The sequence below is a fragment of the Tasmannia lanceolata genome, unplaced genomic scaffold (genome assembly GCF_043159265.1).
Source record: "Tasmannia lanceolata isolate RefF3 unplaced genomic scaffold, GAP_Taslan_0.1 ptg000008l, whole genome shotgun sequence".
Lineage (NCBI taxonomy): Eukaryota > Viridiplantae > Streptophyta > Magnoliopsida > Canellales > Winteraceae > Tasmannia > Tasmannia lanceolata.
In genome coordinates this window covers 37639840-37661566 of record NW_027518685.1, presented here as the reverse complement: position 1 = coordinate 37661566, position 21727 = coordinate 37639840, and the positions used below count along the sequence as shown (strand labels likewise).

Genomic DNA, 21727 nt, shown 5'->3' with positions numbered 1-21727 from the left:
ATTGATCTGATTTTTGGTACACACTCTATCCATGGAAGGGCCTTCCAAATGAATGCTTTGGATGCTCCCAAAAATTTGGGGCCACATATGTTTTTTAGCTCGAGCGCAGATAAGCTTAACTGAGCTCGAGCTCAGGAACACTTCCCCCCCCCCCCCCCCCCCCCCCCACCACCCATCTCTCTCTCTCTCTCTCTCTCTATATATATATATATATATATATATATATATATATATATATATATAGAGGAAAAGGATTGTATGCTCGAGTGTACCTAACCTTAGGTACGCTCGAGTGCCAAATCACATGGTTCCCACAATTGTTTTTGGTCATCTAAACCATTCATTTGCAAGGCCCCATCATAGATAGGGTGCATACCAAAAATCAGCTCCATAGAATCATCCTAACCCATCCATTTGTGGAGGTCAAAATGGACAGACACTGTTTGTCCACAAATCTGCCCATTTTGCCTTCCAGTTTTGGAGGGGTTAGGATGATTCAATGGTGCTGATTTTTGGTACACACCCTATCTATGATGGGGCGTTGCAAATGAATGGTTTAGATGACCAAAAAAATGTGGGACCCATGTGATTTGGCACTCGAGCGTACCTAAGGTTAGGTACACTCGAGCGTACAATCATTTTCCTCATATATATATATATATATATATATATATATATATATATATATATATATATATATATATATATATATATATAATGGAAATCTGCTAAATTCGTATCAATGTCTGCTTATTTGTCCAATCTTATATATCACGGTTGTGATTTTTTTCATCATCTCCTTACTCAACATAGACCCCAACCTCCTCTCTTTAAAATTCGCCTCTTCTTCCTCATTGTCCTGCACATTTCTTATGTCCTATACATTATACTTAATGGCCTTTGTGTGCTCTTAACTTGCAAGGCCACCAAATCAGCATCGATGTCTTCGTAGTTGATGTCATCATCCTTAAACACTAGATCTTAGAAGTCTAAACCAACCAGTCATTGCCATCATTCAGCTGGTCAAGACATATGGTGTTATAGGCCCCATACTTATTTTTATTGTTCTATGAAACTTTGCCTTGGATATTGATTATATTACATAGACCATATTGTTCTAGTGCTAATGAAGAGTTATCAACCCTTTTTATACTTCTGTGCTGCCCTCTTCACTTAACAGAAGGAACATAAAGGGACAGAAGGGATGATACTAATTTGCATGATAATGAGCTTACTGAGGTGTGCTCCTCGGCAAAGATCCTTCCTTGCTTCAGACTTATCTCTAGTTACGACCTTTGGTGTGGTTGGAGAGATATCTGCTCTAGCAGGGTGTTCGGGTTGAGGTCCATACACCTAGGTGGGACCCTTCTAGGCCTGGACACTTGAAGTTTAAATCTGATGGATCTAGTTTGGGCAATCCAGGACAGGACGATGTTGGCAAAGTTCTTAGGAACGAGAAGGATATGTTGAGATTTCTCAGGCCCCATCAGGATCACAGACTCCAATGAAAGCTTAAATGAGGGTGGTCTTACAGGGCATCAGGATCACAGATAACAGAGATATGGGCAGTTTCATTGTTGAGGGAGATTCCCTCAATGTTATTTGGTGGATGGATGTGAGTCACCCACATCCTTAAAGATTTGTACGTAGGATCGATGAGATACTAGACTGAGTGGCAGATATACTTTTCATCATCTTAAGAGACCGGCCAATAGTGAGCTTATAGGTTAGCAGGGGTCTGGAGAGATCGCTTGGAGATTTTTTATTTTCTTCCTCCTTTAGGGGCCTTGTTTCTTTAGCGTATTTTGTTTTTCTTTTCTACTCTTGTTTTCTTTGAACTGACCATCTCGGTCATGTGGTTCTCCTCTTTTCTTTCCTTAATTTAAATCTCTCTCATTCGAAAAAATGTGCTTAAGGATTTGCAGGTTTATACAATGAGAAAGTCAAAAGAGGACCGGTTACCTCTTGGGAATCTATCTTTGGATACAAGTATGATTGATCTTAGATTTTCTCCTTCAACTCTTGATCCTACTAATTTTTTATCAGTTGATGTATATTCTACTGACCCTGTTCTTCCTATTGCTATCTGCGAAGGAAAGCGTGCTTGTATACTATTATCCTATAGCTAATTTTATTTCATATCAGTTTATGTCTCCTTTCTGCTCCTTTCTATATATTTTGTCTTTTGTATGTGTCTTTTAGTGTTGTGGATGCTCTATCTCATTCTAAATAGAGGGATGCTATGTACGAGGATATGAGGCTCAAGGAAAAAATGGAACTGGGGAATTAGTGGACCTTAATAGAGGACAGACACCAGTGGGATGTAAGTGGGTGTATACTGTAAAATATAAGCATGATGGATTATCGATAAGTTCAAAGGTTGTTTTGTGGCCAAAGGATCTACACAGACCCATGGTGTTGATTACCGAGAGACATTTGCCTCGGTTCCCAAAATGAATTCTATCGGAGTATTATTTTCTGTCACAATTAACCTCGATTGGTCTCTTCACCAACTAGACGTCACAAATGCCTTCCTTCATGGGGATCTAGCAAAAGAGGCCTATATGCAGTCACCACCTGGTTTTCAGTTTCCAAGTGCACAAGGAAAGGTATCTGGATTAAAGCAAGTACATTATGGTCTCAAAAAGTCCCCACGGGCATGATGATTTGAGAGGTTAATGTGGTAAACAAAGATGAATATTCAGAATCCCAAGTTGATCTTGCCCTGTTCATTACCCTGACAAATTGAGGTACAATTGCACTGATCATGTATGTTGATGATATTGTTGTTGCTGGTGATGACTGCGAGGAAATTCACTGGTTGAAAAGTCATCTATGATCTGAATTTTAGATAAAAAATTTAGGAAAGTTGCATTACTTTCTTGGGATTGAGATAGCCTTTTAAAAAATGGTATCTTAAGTTGTTCGTAACTTAATACAAGAGAAGCTCAATTAGTGACTAATATGTATCTCATATATTTCTACCCGAGCATAGTTGGCAGATATCCTCACAAAAGCAGTTACTACAAACTATCTCATATCAGTGGAAAGTAAGACATGAGTGGTATCTTTGCACTAACTTGAGGGGGAGCATTCAGATATATGAGTTTACAGTATTTATGCATGTCTACATGGGTAAAATTGTATTTTCCCTCACCTATAAAACAACAAAAAAAAAAAATTGAATTTTCCCTGTTTCTCACTTATTAGTGGCATTCTCTCTTATTAGTGACATGTCCTGTCTCTCTCCCCACGACACTCCCCCTTCTCTTCTTCCCTTCTCCATCCATCACTCCAGGTCTTTAATCAATTTTTCTACTATGCATTGAGCGTATCAATTTCTACATTAACTCCTTCCGTGATTATGATATCATCAGCATAAACTACTAGTATGAGAACTATGCCTTATCTAGTATCTTTATAAAACAATGAACTGCCGCAAAACACTTCTCTTGTACTCTCTGTCATGAAGATGTTGATTTAACCTTTCAAACAATGCTTTAGAAGCTTGCTTTAGACAATATATAACCTTTCTTAAGTCCACACACGCAAGTGTTTATTAGGAGAGAATTTCTGAACGAGTATATGAAGTAACAGGCACTTAACATGCACATCTCACAGTCTAAGTGAAAAATAATCTCACTCCACATTATTTAGTACCCGAGTGGGACAAGCGTAACCAATAGTAGTCAATGGGAGCGTGTATTAACCTGGATTTCTGTGTGGAATGCCTCACATCATATGTTCTCAGTAGCCCTAAAGTGAAATGACATGGATACGGCTGCCTTTGCAATGCAACGATACTTATGAAGGCCACAACAAATTCAAAAATCTGTAAATCGATAATAGAGATTGTTTATAAATCAATTCCTTACCTCCATCACATCCTAGCCATGGATTCATGAACTTTAATCTCCATAACAAGTGTAGAAATCAAGAAATATAGAGAACAAGATCTGACTGTCTCTGAAAATAAATACACTTAAAACGAGAAGAATCTTTAAAATATAATATGGAAATGAGAGTCGAAACAAGGAGAAACAGGGGTAGGGCCCCAAACATTAGAATGAATAAGCTCGGATAGAAATGCTGTCTTAATATTGTTACTAGAAGAAAAGGGTGATCACAATGTCTCTCAAGTTGGCACCCATTCAGAAGACAAACATGTTGAAAAGACTGCATTGGAAGGAGAATGTGAAGGCAATGAATTTGATCGCTCCATGAAAAAATATAAGTTGCCATGAGTTATGTGCCTATAGCAAGGAACTTCCCCTTTCACATATTATTCACAAGAATACAAGGTAGATGAAAACAAAATAACAACATATAAATCTTGAACACTAGAACAACCAAAAGAAGGGGAAACAAAGGTAGAGCTAATATGGGTGATCAAAAGGGAAGACCCATCATCCATAATATTAATAGAACCTGAGTAAGGGTGAATGGAGGTCATGTTACCTAAGTAATATATTGGGTTGCACCCATATCTCTAACCCATGAAGCTTCATTAGGTGTTGTGACCATGGTTTTAAATTTCGGCCAAAATCTGAAATTTCAGTCCGAAATTCCAGATTTTGGCAGGGACCGAAATTTGAAACCGAAACCAAAATTTTAAAATTTTGGCCGAAATTATAAGATATACACCGCAATTTCTACCAAAGCCGAAATTTCCACCGACGGTTTCAGCTGAGGCCAAAACCGAAACCAAAATTTCAAACCATGGTAGTGACTGAAAGGTCACCTATGTGATGTGCCAATGCGGTAGGGGAGGCTTTCGAATGATGGGAATCATCTCGATAGTAGCAATCTATTTGTTGAATAGCATGTTGTAGGGTAGTTAGTCATTACCTCTAGTATAGAGGGTATTGTAGTCTTTGTACTCACTTGCCGTATTTGGGATATACATCGTATATATGTAGAGTTCCCTAGTGGAAACTCTCAATCCTTCACTCTTCTTCTTCCTCTCTTCTAAATCTAGCTCATTTCTAACACTGTTGTTGTACGATTATGACTTCAAGAAATCCACCAGGCATATAGTCTTTAAGCTAGGGGGTAGCATGAAATGGAGGAGTGTATGGGGCTTGAGGAAAATACCAGGGCTATGCAAGGCCTCCTTGGGCATGTTGTGACCTACCTTGTGCTGATCTCGCTGGATAGGTGCCTAAACGTGCACCTTGATAATGTGGTTGTTACTGATATTGTTGATATGATTTCTCTTTTTGGCTATTCTGCATCTCAATATGTAGTGTTCCATATCTCAATACGCAGTTGGATAGTATGAGCTTCATGTTGCTCTGTCTAGAATTCTTGATGACCTTGCACAAGTCATGAACAAAAATCAAATCGAAGACTGAGCAAGTATATTGGGAGAGAAGTAGAGCTATTCCATGCTATAATCAATTGATGCTTGGCATACCAAGAATAATGTTTTGGATTTCGTTCCGAACTAGAGCAGGATCTTCTCTGATACAATCATCATTCCCTCTCTACCTTCACAAGATCACTAGGGGGTATCACCAAGCCCTCAAGACAATAAATGGTACCCTGTGTAGGTAAAATGTCCCTTTCCAAAGGAGACATTATCGTGAGAAAGCTTAATAGTAACTGGTTGGGATAGATGAGGTAACAAAGAGGATGATGATGATTAAAGAACGGAGGGAAAATGCCATTTGATAAAATGATGGTTTCAGGAAAGATGAAAAAGATAACCAGATAGTTAAGGCTTTCCCTACTCCTTTGAGCTTATTGTTAAGCTTTGCCCTATCAAGAGAGAGCCTGTGTTCCAATATATTATTATTCACAACTTCTGCATTACTTCAGAAATCTTAAGTTCTCTTACTCAAGCAATTACTACTTTGAGGAATGATTGGAATGAAGGCTGCCCTTGCAAAAATCAGCTCCAAGGGCCCCCCTATTGGTTGAGTTTTGCGTGTAGCGCTGAACAAAGTGGAATGCGCCTAAAAATGTGGAAATGCGTCTAAAAATGTGGAAAACGTGTTAACTTTGCAAAAATCAACCAATAGGGGTACCCTTGGAGTTGATTTTTGCAAGGGGGCCCTTCATTCTATCATTCCTCTACTACTTTATACATATATTTAGTTTTTGATAGGGCATGGATTGTTCACTTAACCACGGTTCATCTAATTTTTTGTTATAAAGGTGGAAAGATTTTCTGGTTATGCTTCTTCATCACCACTTCAATTGGAGGCTTTTATAGATGTGGGTCCATAGAATATTCTTATGATCAACATTCTTAATGCTAGGCCTTATGTGTTTCTAGGGGATTCTCACCTCTTCTAGAAAAGTAAGTAGGAAATTATTTCTTGATCAAGTGTTGAGGTGCAGAATCGTGCCATGGCTTAAGCTGTTGCTGAGATAGTTTGTCCACACTGTTCTTATCTAATCTTTCTATTTATTGTCATGGTTCTTCACTCTATTGTGCTAATGAAAGCATGAGTCAGATTCCATCATTTGTTTTTTATGCCCATGAGCGGATCACGTGTATGACACTAATTGATATATATATATATATATATATTTTTATTTTTATTTTTTTTTTGAAATAAACCAATGTTTCACGCATAAAAAATGAGCAAGGAAATATTAATCTAATTCTCAAGGAAGTTCTCATATCTTCTTATTAACAATTGAGTAGTTAAAGTCGAGCTCTTGGCTCCAGTGGCGATACGCCGATATCATCAAGCGTGTGTGTCATGGGTTCAAACTTCATCCTTACCTATTAAAAAAAATCAATAGTAGATACATGATATTTTTTTCTGATTGGTTGTTATTGCAGAGTATGGTGTGTTTATTGCAGGTTCATAGTTCTCATACATATTTGAGACTGATAAACAACATCTCTAAAGGATTATTATCTTTTATTCTTTGTTATATGGGCTTTCTAGATGCTTCATTTTAATGAGTACTAAGAGGATTTCTCTGTTTCAATATGCCATCTTATCATTAGTTTAGCATTTCAATAATGATTTGTTTTCTTTTTCAGTATTAACAAAACCCTTGAGCGCTACCAACGATGTTGTTACAATCCTCAAGACACTAATATCTGTGATCGTGAGACTCAGGTTTGTTTTTTGCGTATTTACTTTTTATGTAGGTTTCATTTATAGTTTACAAGAAGAAAGAGCCCTTCCATGTAGTGTTTGATTTCTCCATGTGATGAATTAAAATGGTACAATATCCTGTTTTGATTGTTTTTGTTTCAACTTTAAATGAATCAAACTTCCAATTCACTCTGGACCACTACTAAATTTGGAAGTAGAAGGTAGTTGGATTTTTAGTAAGTATTGTAGTGAGGTTGAATATACATGCCCCTTAAGCTGGGCAACGTACTGATAACTCGAGTCACCCGGCCTTGCTTAATGGCCTAATGAATCTGAGAATTTCAGATGTTGTCTCACATAAACTCCATAATTCTCGCCCTAAGGTAAGACATGGGAACATAATGACCTACTATCGCAGAGGACCGACCAGCATAGAAAGCAATTTGAAATTCAGGATGTGGTCTCATTGCAATAAACATAACATTATGAGAGAGAAAGACGCTGGCAATTTCATTAAATTTCGAAGTAGAACACAGTTGATCATACTTATTGAATCTAGATGAATTCGACAGTTAAATTTATCAAATACACTCATTGAATCCAGATGAATCTGACAGTTAAATTTATCAAATACACAAATGTACATTTGAGCAAGTTTTAGCCCTTCATCATGGAACACGGAAGTTTTTGTTGAAAAATCAAACCATTTAAAAGACCTAGGGAGAAACAATGTCACCTTAACTTTGTTGGGTTATTTTTGTCTTGTGCACTGAAGATGGAGTACTTTTCATGACTACATTCGATATGTTTATCAGTAATGTTATGCTTTACCATTTGCAAATATATGAGATAAATTCAAGCATTATCATTTATAAACTCTAGGTCAAAGTAAAAAGAAAGTTATTATTTTGAGGAAAATGGGAAATTTTAGAGATCTCATTGAATATTCCAAATGTGTTCTTCGTAAAAACAGGAATGGTATGTGGAAGTTGCGCTCAACTCTTGCCCACAACATTATAGTTGGTATATACTTGCATATGGATATAATAATTATATGAATGAGCTGATTACAAGATGATTCTAGTATAGAACTCAATCTTGCTTTCAGTTTGTTTAAATAATGTAAAACAGATAGGAAAACTAAGAACATTATTTGATTATAGTATAGAACGCAATCAAGCCTTCATCTTTTGCCACTCTTGACGTTTGGGGTTTTATTCCTAAAGTTTAGTTGATCCATATATACAGTCCCTTGAATATTTATATCTTCCTGAAAAGCCCTCCCTCTGTTTTCGAACAATAATATTTCTCCTTGTGAATGGTATTTTTGAAAATCCCTCTGTTTTCCTAAAGTTTGGTTGATCTATACAATTCAAAGTTGTTTGCCCAAGATATCGAAATCCAAGAAAATTCTAAAAAACTCACTCCTTAAGGATTTATGAGACACGTATCTACAGTCCCACTCTAAGGACTCAAAAGAAGCATCAAGACACATAGTTGTTTTAGTTAATTTATCTATTCATGAATAATCAAATATATTTCTTTCTTCAAGAAATGTATTTAACGGCCATTAGATCTTGAAGTGTAGTCTCCCACTATTTTCATTAAAGTAAAACCTAGTCTTGATAGAAGAAAATTTGATCTCAATATTTTTATAGGTAAGTTTCTAATGCATAAAATTTGTTGTGAACATATATTTATGTATGCAAAAAATTATAAGAAGATACTCCTCCATGACTCTCATCATGAATGGCCAACCGTCATTGCTCCACATGTCCAGTTGCTTTAATTTGCAACTGCACGATCCTAAAAAAAAGTGATGAATACTATTTAAAGTTTGAAGCCATAAATTTTGACCCTCTTGAAGTTAGGTTAGTTTTTTTCTTAAAGTTTTGTTCATCCATAAATACAATTCCTTAAAGATTCAATATTTTTAAAAGTTCCTCTATTTTTTCAATAATAATATCATTCTTTTTCGAGTTACTTAAAAAGTTTTAGAAATCTCTCTGGCTTTATTTATCTCTAAGAATAACATACTTTTTGTTCACACAAATGTTTTATAGCTAAATTTTTCGTAGTTCTGTTTGTTGCTATTTGTGTCTAGTAATTAGTGTTCAAGAGCCAGCAAACTATTTAGGAATCCTGTCAGTTGTTTCCAGAAATTGGTACTCAAGTTGGCCAAAATGAGACTTTAGCTGAATTTCAACAGGACACACTGTGTCCCCTGTTGCAAGCAATAGGATACAGGCAATATGAGGTTTGTGCGCGTGTGCATGTCCTGTTGCAAGCAATATGATACACGCAACAGGAGAGTTGTGTGCGTGTCCTGTTGCTTAATGGGCAACTGGTTCACCCAGCTGCTCATTAAAGTGACCGAACAGAATGCGCATAGGACTTGGCCATTCAACACATTAGTCATGGAGGAGTGTCCTCCTATCACTATATATATATATATATATATATATATATATATATATATATGAGAAAAGTGTAGCTACACATACGTGTAGCTAACTTAGCTACACCGACGGCTTAAAATACAGTGGGCCCCACATTGTTTGGGTGATGCAAACCATTCATTTGATGGGCCCTCACATAGATAGGGTGTGCCCAAAAAATCAGCTCCATAGGATCATCCCAACCCTACGATTTGTGGAGGCAAAAATTGGACGTGTAAAAACCTTCACAAATCTGTCCATTTTTTCCTCCACAGTTTGAAGGGTTGGGATCATCCAATGGAGCTGATTTTTTGGGCACACGCTATCAATGTGAGGGCCTATCAAATGAATGGTTTAGGTCACCCAAACAATGTGGGCCCACTGTATTTTAAGCCGTCGGTGTAGCTAAGTTAGCTACATGTATGTGTAGCTACACTTTTCTCATATATATATATATATTAGGAAAGGTTTCTGAGCTCGTGCTCAGCCTGAGCTAGAGCTCAGAAACCACCAGTCCCATACTTGTTTGATTGATCCAACCCATTCATTTTATTGGTTATGATTAAGGTTAGGGTTATGATTTGTGGAGGTTTAGGTTATATAGGAAAGATGACACGCATAGCCACACATGCTCACTTTTTAGCAGATTTTATGTTCTTCATTCATCCGAGGTGGCTATTCTCTCCTGCAAAAGTGAGCCACAAAATGGCTTTCCTGGAAATTGCCCAGCAAATTCCTTACTAAATGTACACCAGCATATTCTAGGTTTGATTAAAAAAACAACACATGCATCCTGGATGCATTGTATTATCATGCTTCTTGGTTTCTGGAGTTCATATGTGGCCGACCACAATTTATATAAACCATTCATGTGATAGACGTCATGTTAATACCAAAAACTTGTTATGATCAGATGATGCCTATTATTTGATCTAGATCTGTAAAAAAGAACTACAGTTAAAAATAGAAGCTCTCAATGATCCAGATTCAGTCATCGAAAAAACGAGAGAAAAGTTAAAATGGTTGATTTTCTGACAATGGACAATCTAAGGCGAGCCACACGATGCAAGCAGTTTCTATCAGTGAACGTGAACTCAGTGTGCATACTATAGCTAGGAAGAATGGTTAGAAGCATTGGATCATTCCTCTCTCTCTCTCTCTATGTGTGTGTGTGTATGTGTCTATGCATATATTATTTGTGTGTATATACTATTTGTGTGTGTGTGTGTGTGTGTGTGTGTGTGTGTTATTCTTGTCTTGACTTCTATATTATTTGTTGATTAATCTTATTGATGGTTGAACAGGTGCTAGAGAATTAAACCTAAATATTGTGGTGTAAAATTCTGAAGATCCTTTTTATTTGTTCTCTATTTGATTTGGAAATGCAGGGCTGGTACCAGGAGGTGTCCAAGTTAAAGGCAAAATATGAATCCTTACAACGATCACAAAGGTTATACTCCGAAATTTATGGACATTACAATCTATCTTGGCTGTAGTTAGTTGTACTCCTTTGCAGGAATTGTTGCTATTTACTACCAGTATTATGGAAAATAATAATTTGTAATTTATGTCAAGGCATCTGCTTGGAGAAGATCTTGGACCGTTAAGTTTGAAAGAGCTGCAACAACTTGAAAAACAACTTGAAATAGCTCTCTCTCAAGCAAGTCAAAGAAAGGTATTTTCATTTTTTTTTTTGAAGGGTGGTATTTTCATTATTTTCTGTACTTTAGAGTTTTGACTTATTGATTAATGGTAAGAGTGTATAGCTTTCAGCTAGGCTCTTTTCCCTTTTTTCTTTTTTTGCATAAACTTGGTTAAATTCTTCACGTCTTTTTTCTTGGTTGAGAATATATTTTTTCTAATGTCGTCACTTTATGCAAGGATTGGAAATGCTTCTCATCATACAACATAGGGTGTACATTCTGATATTTTCCTATACTTGTGGATGTGAATGTAGCACTTCCTCTGGATTTATTATGTCATCTCACTTCGATATTTTCAAGTAGTATTCCAATAAAATAGGACGTTTGGGCCAGGAAGCCCTAAAATTATGAAGTACAAGAGTTACATTTTCATTTGGGCCCTTGTACAAATTTCTCTCAATTCTGATTCTAGTATTAAACAAGCTGAGTGTCCATTTCTCAAGAAAATGAAAGTGATTGAATTTTTCTTCAATATGCTGGAACATAATCCTCTACTTTCTAAATAAACTTTGCGCTTCATAAGAATTTTCTCGACTTGATTTTCCTTGCCCAAAATTATCTTACAATTAATATTAGGGCCCTTACATATTGTTTTAACTTCTTAGTCACAAGTAAAGTTGGACCTTAACCTTTTCCAATTATTCTACCAGTGTTGTTTTCTTAAAGAGGAACTGTACAATGTTGTGCCTCGTTCTTGTCAAAAGTACCTATCAAACTTGCTATGTGCATTGGAATAGGGAACTAATTTTTGATGTTGATTCGGCCGATGGCTTGACTATCGACATTCATCCTCTAAGATCCGTCCTTCTCAGGCACTAAGAGGGCCTGGAACCGCACAAGAGCTAATGCTGTCTCTAATAAAGGCGCACTTGATTGACTCCTCAGCATGCCTAATAAGCTCCTCATGTTCTTTTGGAGACATATGGTATTCGTCCTTGTTTTGTAAAATTGCCTTCGACAATTAGATATCTCTCATGGGAGGCAACCCAGGTGGGAGATCTTCTGGAAACACATCAACAAACTCTTCCACTACCGCCTTTGCATGTTCAGGCAACTCGTGTGTCTCTGGCTCAGCTCAGCTGTTGCTAAATTAGCTGCGAAGGCAAATACAATGTTTACTTCTTACTCAAAAGTCTTGCCTAGATAAGCTAGCGGTCTTCTCATCAGGTGCTGACACATGGTGTTCCCCTTTGGAAGGAACTAAGATCATCTTCTTTTGTTCCTTGTAGAAGGTTTGGATCTTTTTTCTACTCATCGTGTACAACACTACTAGTGCAAACCCAGGGTTCACAGATTATTTCGGAGAACGTTTTGGAGCTTAATGGGTTAATCTTCACATGAAATAGCACAAGCAATCCCAATTTCTGATCAGGTGTTCATAAAACTTTAATCAAGTCTCGTTAGAAAGTTTACTTTAATTTAAAGTTGGAGATAATTTATCAATAAACTTAAAAATCTATCTCAAACATGCTTTTGCAATAACAACTCACACATAGTAGCCGGAAACTCCTTGGGCAGCGGGAAACTTGTTTCTCCTAAAATGTGTTTCGGAAAGGTAGGGAAATCATTTCCCCTAAAAGGTGGGGAACTCGTTTCCGAAATGCATGAGAAACATATAAGAAACAGATATGAAACACGTGAGAAGCGTATGGAAAACCAGTAGAAAATGTGTGTGAAACGTGTGGGAAATGTGTAAAACTTTCGAAAATCATTTTTAAAAAAACACATAAAAAATTGTGGAATAGATATTAAAAAGGTAAACAACAGCGTATACAGTAATAAAAACTAAAAGTAAGAAATATCCAAATAGAAATTTGAACTTAACAAAATTTAAGTCTACAAAACCATATATTTCATGTTTTGCTTTTGTTTCACATGCGTTTTCATTAACGTTTCTCTATCGTTTCGGAAAAGTTTTTAATGTGCTTCCTAAGACGTTTCTCGTACAATTTTTATTGATTTCGCATTTCTCGTTTCCCCTCTATTTTTTTTCTTGGGTTTCCTGTTTCGCTTCCCGTTTCACTTCCCGAATCTGTTTCCCACTCTGGCAACTATGATTTACACCAAAAGAAAACAATTCATAGATATGGGCAGCAAATATCAATGGTCTGTCTACAAACGAAAAGCAAATTAAATGTAAAGTACAGGGTGCATATAACCACCGATCTTGGGTAATTGGTCTCAAGAATAAAACATGTGGGGAAATTAGCTGGCCAAAGGGTCTCGATGGATCAAAATCAAGTCTAGAGAGGTTGTAAGTAGTACGGTTAAGATCTCACCTGATAAGGAAGCACATCATCGAAGATCTTTCGTGTCATAGACCCAAGAGACATGGAGAAGCCAGAATGCTCCGGACAGTTCAAGATATCAGCATAAAAAAAGAGAGAAATGCTTATAATAGTTGCTCGTTCATAAATTCACTCGACGACTTGTTAGTCTTGCTACACTACAGGACACGAGTCTAGCGTGAAGTTAAAGCAGACACGGTCAAGTGAAGTCGACTTCACAACCATGTAGATCCGGAGGCTAAAATATGGATGGAATAAGAGTGGGTGCAACTCAGGCAGTAAAATAACCAATTAGAAATATGAATCTCCGGCAAAGTGGTGTGAGTGGATAGAAAGTCAGCAGGATACTATCTAGACAGCAAGATACGCAGCAAGGTAGTGTAGGATTAAGGAGGGCCAAGAAAGGGAGGACAGAGGGACTGTTTGTGAATGCTGGGCAATGTCATTAGAAAACCTATCCTAATAGTATTCCTTGCCTTTTATGAGTTTTTTTGGAAACCTTCCTCGAGCTATTATATGGTAACCTCACATGAAAATATATTTGTGGGCATAACATAGAAGTAGGGGGCTCTTGTTTGATGATCCAAAACATTCAGCTATTTGACCCACTATGGATGGGCCATTACCCGGAAATCCTGTGCTGTTGGCAATCTTAACCCTTTCAGGTTTCACCCTTCAAACCGTCTAAATTTATTTAGAACATTTCCACATGTTCATGGCCTTCACATCCTTATCTTGTATTTGGATTGCAATTTGCAAGCTATGAAAAAGACCATTGAAATGATTTGAATTCCTTGAAGAGAATTCTGGTGGTTTTTAAGAGGGAAAAATCTAGGGTTTTTGAAGAAGCTCATTATCTGGTAATTAAAATTTCATGAATAAGTAGCCTACAAATTGCTGCAACCTCGTTGTGAGATTTGTTTCTTAGAATGCATGTTCTTGTGATCCCAATGATGGCATTATGTGGGAAAGTTATTGTCAATCGTGTTTTACATGCAAAAAAATTGTAGATGTGTTTATGTCAGATTCCCGAGATTCTATATCAACGTCACACTGACCTTGACATGTTAGAATCTCAAATATTGATTACGTGCTTCTCTTCCTCCTAATTTTATGTATTCCTATCATATTCTTGCAAATGTTTATATAAAACATGTAATATTGTATTTCATATGCTATATTTGTATATGAAGTTTTATGTTACTCTATATTGATAGAGTTTTGAGAATCAATTGCATATCATATTGAATATTTGAAATATAAGTTCTATAGCTGCTTTAAGTTTAATAATACATTTGCCCTGGGCATGTCTTAACAGTGCTATTAGTTAATATGCCGAATAATGTCATTGTGCATCTATAAATAGTATAAAAAATTGAATAAAGGCTATGCATTTAAAGAAGTTTTTGTGTTTGCATTGCAGTGATTGTTGAGTAACCAATTAGAAGATAACATTGATGCAGTAAAGTTAAGGTCAAAAGCCTATGAATATAAACAGAAAGGAATTGTGTGGATAGTTTAGATGAAAGGCTTGTTTTTTAAACTTTTCTATCACACCAATTGAATGTTATGTGCCCTTAGATTCACCTGGACATTTTGATAGGATCTTTATTCACAAAAACACATGAACAGCTTTAAGCCTTTTAACATCTTCACGGAAGAGCGTTCAAAAGGTTAAACAAGATTCATTAGCATGGACTTTGAAGAAATACCATAGTTATTTTACCAGCTGATTGGTTTTTTCTACTTAAGTTGGAGCAACACGTCTTAAATGCTTAATTGGTGAGTTTTTTAATTCAATAGAACGAATTTTATTGTTTACGTTTGGAAGATGTAATCAATATTTTTTCATATGATGTGGCAGAGATTAAGCTCATTTCATAATGATTCAAACTAAGGGTTTCTTGCTAGTTGCTACGGCCTATGATCCCTAGAAATATATGTGGTTGTGCTTACATGTATGTAAAGAAAAATTATAGATGCAACAAATTTCCTACTAATGAGGATATAGACACACACACACACACACACACATATATAGAGAGAGAGACAGATATACGTATATACATTCATAACACATGATCCTTATATGTGTATTACAGTTTCTCTTTGCTTTGGTCGTTCTATATTGCCACTCCATACTTCTAAAAAGCTTTTAACTAAGTGAATAAGTGATGCGGATAGTAGGCCCAATAAGAAGCATATTTGCCCATTAATATTTATTTACATGTTTTAGTTTTCCATGTTATTTAGTTTCTAGGATTTTATTTCCATATTTTTAGTTTTCGGGCTTTTATTTTCCATTGAATTTTATTTCTATCCCATTGCCTATATACAGGCCTCAATGTATTAGGGTCTATTAACTTTTGGATGATTAATTGAATTGAGAGCTTCTCCCTCAGATTTCTTTCTTCTCCTATTCGTCCTCTATTCTTCTCCTCTTCTTCTCTTCTCCTCTTTCCTCAATTTCTCTTTCCCTGTTCAGTCCTCCATCAATAAGTCTCAAATTTGATGAGGTATTTGCATAATCTGACAAGTATCACTTTTCGTGTCTAGAAAAATGAATGAAAGCATCCCGCAAATGTGAACATTTTATGTTTGCATGAATCTAATATTTACGATATGGTTTTGGTTATAGAGGAGCCCTAATTGCATAAGTACATGTGTTCGAATGTGGAGATCACCATGCGGCCTGAAACTGCCGACTGAAAGGGGCTTTATGCATTTGTAATTATCATTCAGATCTAATTTTTTTTCATCCTTTTCACATGCAATGTAGCATTTTCTTGAAGGACAATACCATTTCTATGAACAGCAATGCATAAAAGATTTCTCCAATACTTGAAAAATGTAGGCTAGATGATAATGTGTATATATTGTTCTGCATATTCTCAAATACTTGAAAAATGTAGGGAAGATGATAATTTGTATATATTGTTCTTAATGCAGACACAAATAATGATAGAGCAGATGGAAGAACTCCGCAAAAAGGTATGTATTTTAGTTGGAAACTGAATCTAACATTTGGCATTGCATTACCAATTTTAACATGCAAGTGCATCCCATTTATGACATTTATGTTGTCATATATCAATTCAACGCCTCTTTTATGTCGTCAACAACTTGTGGCAATGAGGATCGTAGGTGGTTTTTTAAATGTCTATGAAATGACTAAAAACAACTTATGTGGAATTTACATGTTGGCATTGTCTTTCCATACATATGGAAACTTTAAAACCAAAGATTGTGAATTGATTGTTTAATATTCAAATGAACTGATATAGTGATGCAAGTTTGACACTTATAACTAGAACTTGGGTTAAAAATATCAAACAAGAGGTGAAGGGGATAAAAAGAATCGCAATGTTAAAGATGAAACAACATTTAACCATTAAAAAAAAACATTTGACACTGCCTAAAAATTTGAATGGAAGATATGATGGATGTCCCCTCCATATTCCTTCAAAGTACAACCTTCAAAGCTTACAAATATAAAATATCGTCTAAATCAAAGGTGCCCTACATGAACCAGCCCCTTTAGCTTATATAGGCAAGCATTAAAGACTTAGGACAAGTTAATGCAACATAGGAACAACCTGCAATGCATGGGCAATTGAAATACTAAGTTATTCAACCTAGGAACAATCTACAATGCATGGAGAAAAGTAACACTTGGTTCCAATGCAGTGAACCTTTGCAGAATACAACTCACATAACTATCCATTTGGCAAATGATGAAGGTGTAGCCATCCTACACTGTGCAAGCCTAGTAGCCTCAGCTCATGCTATTGAGAAGTGATTAGTTACTTTGTTAGCCCTATAAAATGGCACTAGATTCCTGCCTTATCTGAACCCTTCCATCAAATAGGCATAAGACACTAAAGGCTATATCGTGGGCTGAGAAAGAGTCCTTTATTTTGGTGTCTCTTGTCTTGAGAGAAATGGAACATGAGTTTGCATTTTTAGAGATCGCCCACATCCTTTAAGAGAGTTTCTAGTGGATAGGCACGAAGGAGAGAGAAGAGAAGATCAGAGAAGACAAAGAGCGATCATGACTACACGGAACTACACTTGACAGTACTTGACGGAACAGAGAACTATAAAGGAGTAAAGCCCACATCCTTTAAGAGAGTTCCCACATCCTTTAAGAGAGTTTCTAGTACATAGGCTGTAAAATTTCCATGTGTCTTGTAACAATTTAGTTACTTGGGACTTTACTTCTAGTGCAGAGTTCTTCCATTATTGGGAAATGAAATTTATATTCTCGATGTACTCTGGGCCTATGCTACTATCATTTGATGTTAAACCCTACCTAACCCCTCTAGGTTGAATGTACGAGGTAAAATTTTGCCCCCATCATCATGATGCACTCTGGGCCTAAGCTATTAACATCTGCTATGTGTATTTTATTCTATTTGCCAAAGATCAATATACAAATTAGCTCTAAGTAAGTATTTTCATTTATAACTTGCTTTTGTAGTATTTCTTATGACTAATCACCATGAGTTACCAAAATACACTGAAAAGATATGAGATTGTATGCTGATACTTTCTAACCTACAAGTTAATGTTAAAAAATCTAGGACTCAGATATGGACTCACCACTCAAAGTCGAAGGAGTAGCTATTTGACCAAGTTGAGGTCAAATTAATCAAAATCTTGGACTCAGATATGGACTCACCACTCAAGTCGAATGAGTTGTTATTTGATCAGGTTGAGGTTTTTGTTTACTCAATGAGTTTCATGCTTTTGGTCGAATCTATTAGGCTAAACCCAAGAGGAACCAGCCAATTCAACAACTGACTAGGCACTGTTTTATACATATTGGTGAAAATTGAAAACCCTATTTGGGACAGTAGGAGAGGGTAATCAATGAAATTTAACATCCTTGGCTACAAATTTCATCATAAAAGAACCAATAATGGTAACAATGTTTTTGTCCAGTAAAATTTTTACCATGGGAACTACATGGTTTATGATTGTTATTTATGATTATTAATACTTACCAAAGCTATATTCTTAATTAGTTCATAAAACCACTCACCTCTCAATACATAAAAGACAAACTCACCTCTCGATACATAAAAGACAAAAGCACTATTCTGCATTGATTTGTGTATTTCTTATATTAGTTGAATATGCATCTTTCATTAGAACTTTGCTCTGTTACATGGATACTTCTTTTTGTGATTTTTCTGTGCCAGCACTTGCCCACGCATAGAGACGACTAGACACTACAAGATAGATATGGAAAAGGCCCACATTTTATGCTCTAGGGTCACTTTGCTAGTTTTATCTTGGGAGACAACTTCCATACATTCAAGAATCACAATTCATGCTGTTTTTCGTTCTTTGTTTTGTGCGGTTTTCTAAACTTTTTTGGGGGAATCAATTAATTTTCATTGCATAATGTTCTTGTAGGTTATGACTTCCTGAAATATTTTACCCATATTTTTCAATTGTTTTTCTAAATTGATTATTTGCTACTTTAAATTCTTTATTGTTGAGCTTGATTGGAACTATATTGGTGTTTTTTTCTATGTATTTTCTTTAGGCTATTTTCTAATGTCAATTTATTATAGTAGTTTATTCATATTGTGCATGAAAATGTTGCACATATAGATTCCTGTAGGTAGCAATGCCAAACACTTGACTAGACTTACACTTGTGTTTCAGTAACGTAACTTGAAACCAGTACAATTATTTTGAACTCACTATTGAGTCTTCCTATTTTGTTTTAATTTGCACATGGTAGCAGAAGACTGCAGAAGGTTTGGAAGATGCAAAATTCCCCAGTTCTGAACAATATTAGCCCATCTCAAACATAGGAAATGGATATCCTTCTTCTTCTTTTCTTTTTTTTTTTGAAATATGGATATCTTTCTTCTTATCGGACTTGGAAAATGTACAATGTTTGGTTATGTGACTTATTTCATGTGTTTTCAGCTTTACTAAATTTCTGACTTAACGAAATATTGTTCTCTTATGTTTCTTCTTTTCCTTTTCCTTTCTGTCTGTATCTCCTAAATGATTCTAACAAAAAATATCCATTCTTTTGGGTTAATTGGCAGGAGCGTCAGCTTGGAGATATAAACCAGCAGCTCAAAAATAAGGTTTCAAAACATTTGCACTCATTCATGAAACAATTATCTTTTCTTTCCAATAATGATGAAAATTCCCTCCAAACCCATGTTGGTATTTCAGCTTGAAGCTGCAGGGCAAGGTGCATTTACATCCATCCAAGGGTCATGGGACCCTGGCGCAGTAGTTGGAAACAACACATTTTCTCTGCATGCTTCTCAGTCCAATGCCATGAACTGTGAACCCACCTTACAAATAGGGTATTGTTCTTTGTTTCTGTTCTATTGTTTTTATGGCATATCCTAGCAGAACATTAAATGAACGTATATATATATATATATATATATATATCTTTATTTTTTTTTGCTTATATCATCAAATAAAAAAAAGGCATACATTGGCAGTTCTAATATGAAATATCTTGAAACAGGTACCACCACTTTGTTCCTCAGGAAGCGGCCATTCCTAAGAGCACAGCTGGCGAGAGTAACTTCATTCAGGGTTGGGTCCTTTGAACCTTTTAAACAGATAGACATAAATTATATGATCGATTTGAACTTTAAAAAGTAGAATATGTATAGTTATTTGCATACTTTCTATAATATATCCATGGATTTGCTCCTTCCTTTTGATAATATATATTGTTATTTCCATACTGTTGAAAACCTCTCATAAAATTATCTGTTACTGTTGGTGTAAAATTACATGTCACACTAGAACAGACCATCCATTGGGCTAATAATGGCAGTTCAGATTGATCCCCAATGCCCCAGTTTTCCAATCTAGGTGTTTCTTGCTTTGTCGCGAGATAACGTGGACGATTAGCGTGGTGATTTTAGGAGATATCAAGTGTTAAATTTGACAAACATGAAAAAGAGAGATTTGCGGATTCGTCGAAATAGTTTAATCAATTCTCAAATTTTAAATATTTTTTAATATTAGTATAGCTATAACAATTAATATATTGAAAATTTAAATAGATTAAGTATATTTAATTTTTTATTTCTACATGAAAACATTATAATGTACATAAAAACATTATAATGTTTTAGATGTAGGGATTTTTTCAGATTTTTTATTCATGAGATTTTTTCCAAAGTGTGTGTTAAACGCATTTTCATGATTTTTTCCATAATTGATTTTTATTTCAAGGAAAATTGCAAACTAATAGACGCTTAAAATTCATTTTCTGTGGAATATATTTCCATGAAAAATATTATTTTTCATAATTTCCTTTATGAAAGATCATAACACTGGCTTAGACTCTATTTGGATTGCAAAAGAAATAATTTTTTTAGGAAGCTTTTTGTTTTTGAAGAAAGTAAGATGATTATGGCTTTTTAGAGGGATATCACTAAACATTCAATGGCCAGTAAATCTTGAACTGGTGTGGTTCAAGTTTAGTTTTTTCATTTGTAATCAAACGAAGGTTGCAAATTGGGTCGGTTTTTACCCGACCTGAAAATAACCTGGGTGGGTTTACAAATCATAGGTCATGGGTTGGGTCGGGTTTTAGGTTGAAAAACCCTACCCAATCTTTGGTGATTTTTGGTATGAAGATTTGTTGCTTTCTACAATCTTTAAAATTAGTCACTATTCTACGCTAAAAAAATAAAAAACTCGACATGACACGGCCCAACCTGGGAAACTATCTTGGGTAGGGTCGGATTTATGAATCTTGGGTTTTCCCATAAAAAATTAGATTTGACCTGGGATAATTTCTCGGGTAGGGTGCGGTTTTGGAAAACCCAATCCGCCAGACCCAAGTTGCAACCTAAAATCAAACCATGGAGAACATGAAATTCTGAAAAAATTTCTTTCCAAACATTTCTTGTAATCCAAACAGTGCCTTAGGGATTTTCCGCAAAATTCTCATAAAATATGAGAAATATTAGCCGAGAAGCAAGTTTAGCAGATGCATCTCAGATTCCCATACACTATAAATTCCCATTGGCTCCATTTCTCGTGATGTAGAACCCATTTGAAAGAAATGGAGCTATTGTGTATGCGAATTCGAGGGGCCTTGCCTAGGGGTGCAACTTGGGCGGGCTCAACCGGAACCCAACGGGTTCAACTCGGGAAAAAGTTGGGTTGGGTGGAGTTCAGGTCGGGTTCGGGTTGGATTTTCTCAACCCGGGTTGAGTTTGGGTCGGGTT

General features: G+C 35.9%; 1 protein-coding gene across 1 annotated transcript in view; it reads left to right on the top strand.

The window, feature by feature from the left end:
- The window catches only part of LOC143885305 (agamous-like MADS-box protein MADS3), a 45008-nt gene extending 24782 nt beyond the window's left edge, over positions 1 to 20226 (top strand). Inside the window, exons 3-9 of the mRNA XM_077389412.1 lie at positions 7004 to 7082; positions 10888 to 10949; positions 11075 to 11174; positions 16440 to 16481; positions 19562 to 19603; positions 19695 to 19831; positions 20002 to 20226. Of these exons, the coding sequence (XP_077245527.1) occupies positions 7004 to 7082; positions 10888 to 10949; positions 11075 to 11174; positions 16440 to 16481; positions 19562 to 19603; positions 19695 to 19831; positions 20002 to 20086 (547 nt within the window). The 3' untranslated portion in view covers positions 20087 to 20226. The remainder of the gene's footprint in view (positions 1 to 7003; positions 7083 to 10887; positions 10950 to 11074; positions 11175 to 16439; positions 16482 to 19561; positions 19604 to 19694; positions 19832 to 20001) is intronic.
- Positions 20227 to 21727: the final 1501 nt, after the last annotated feature.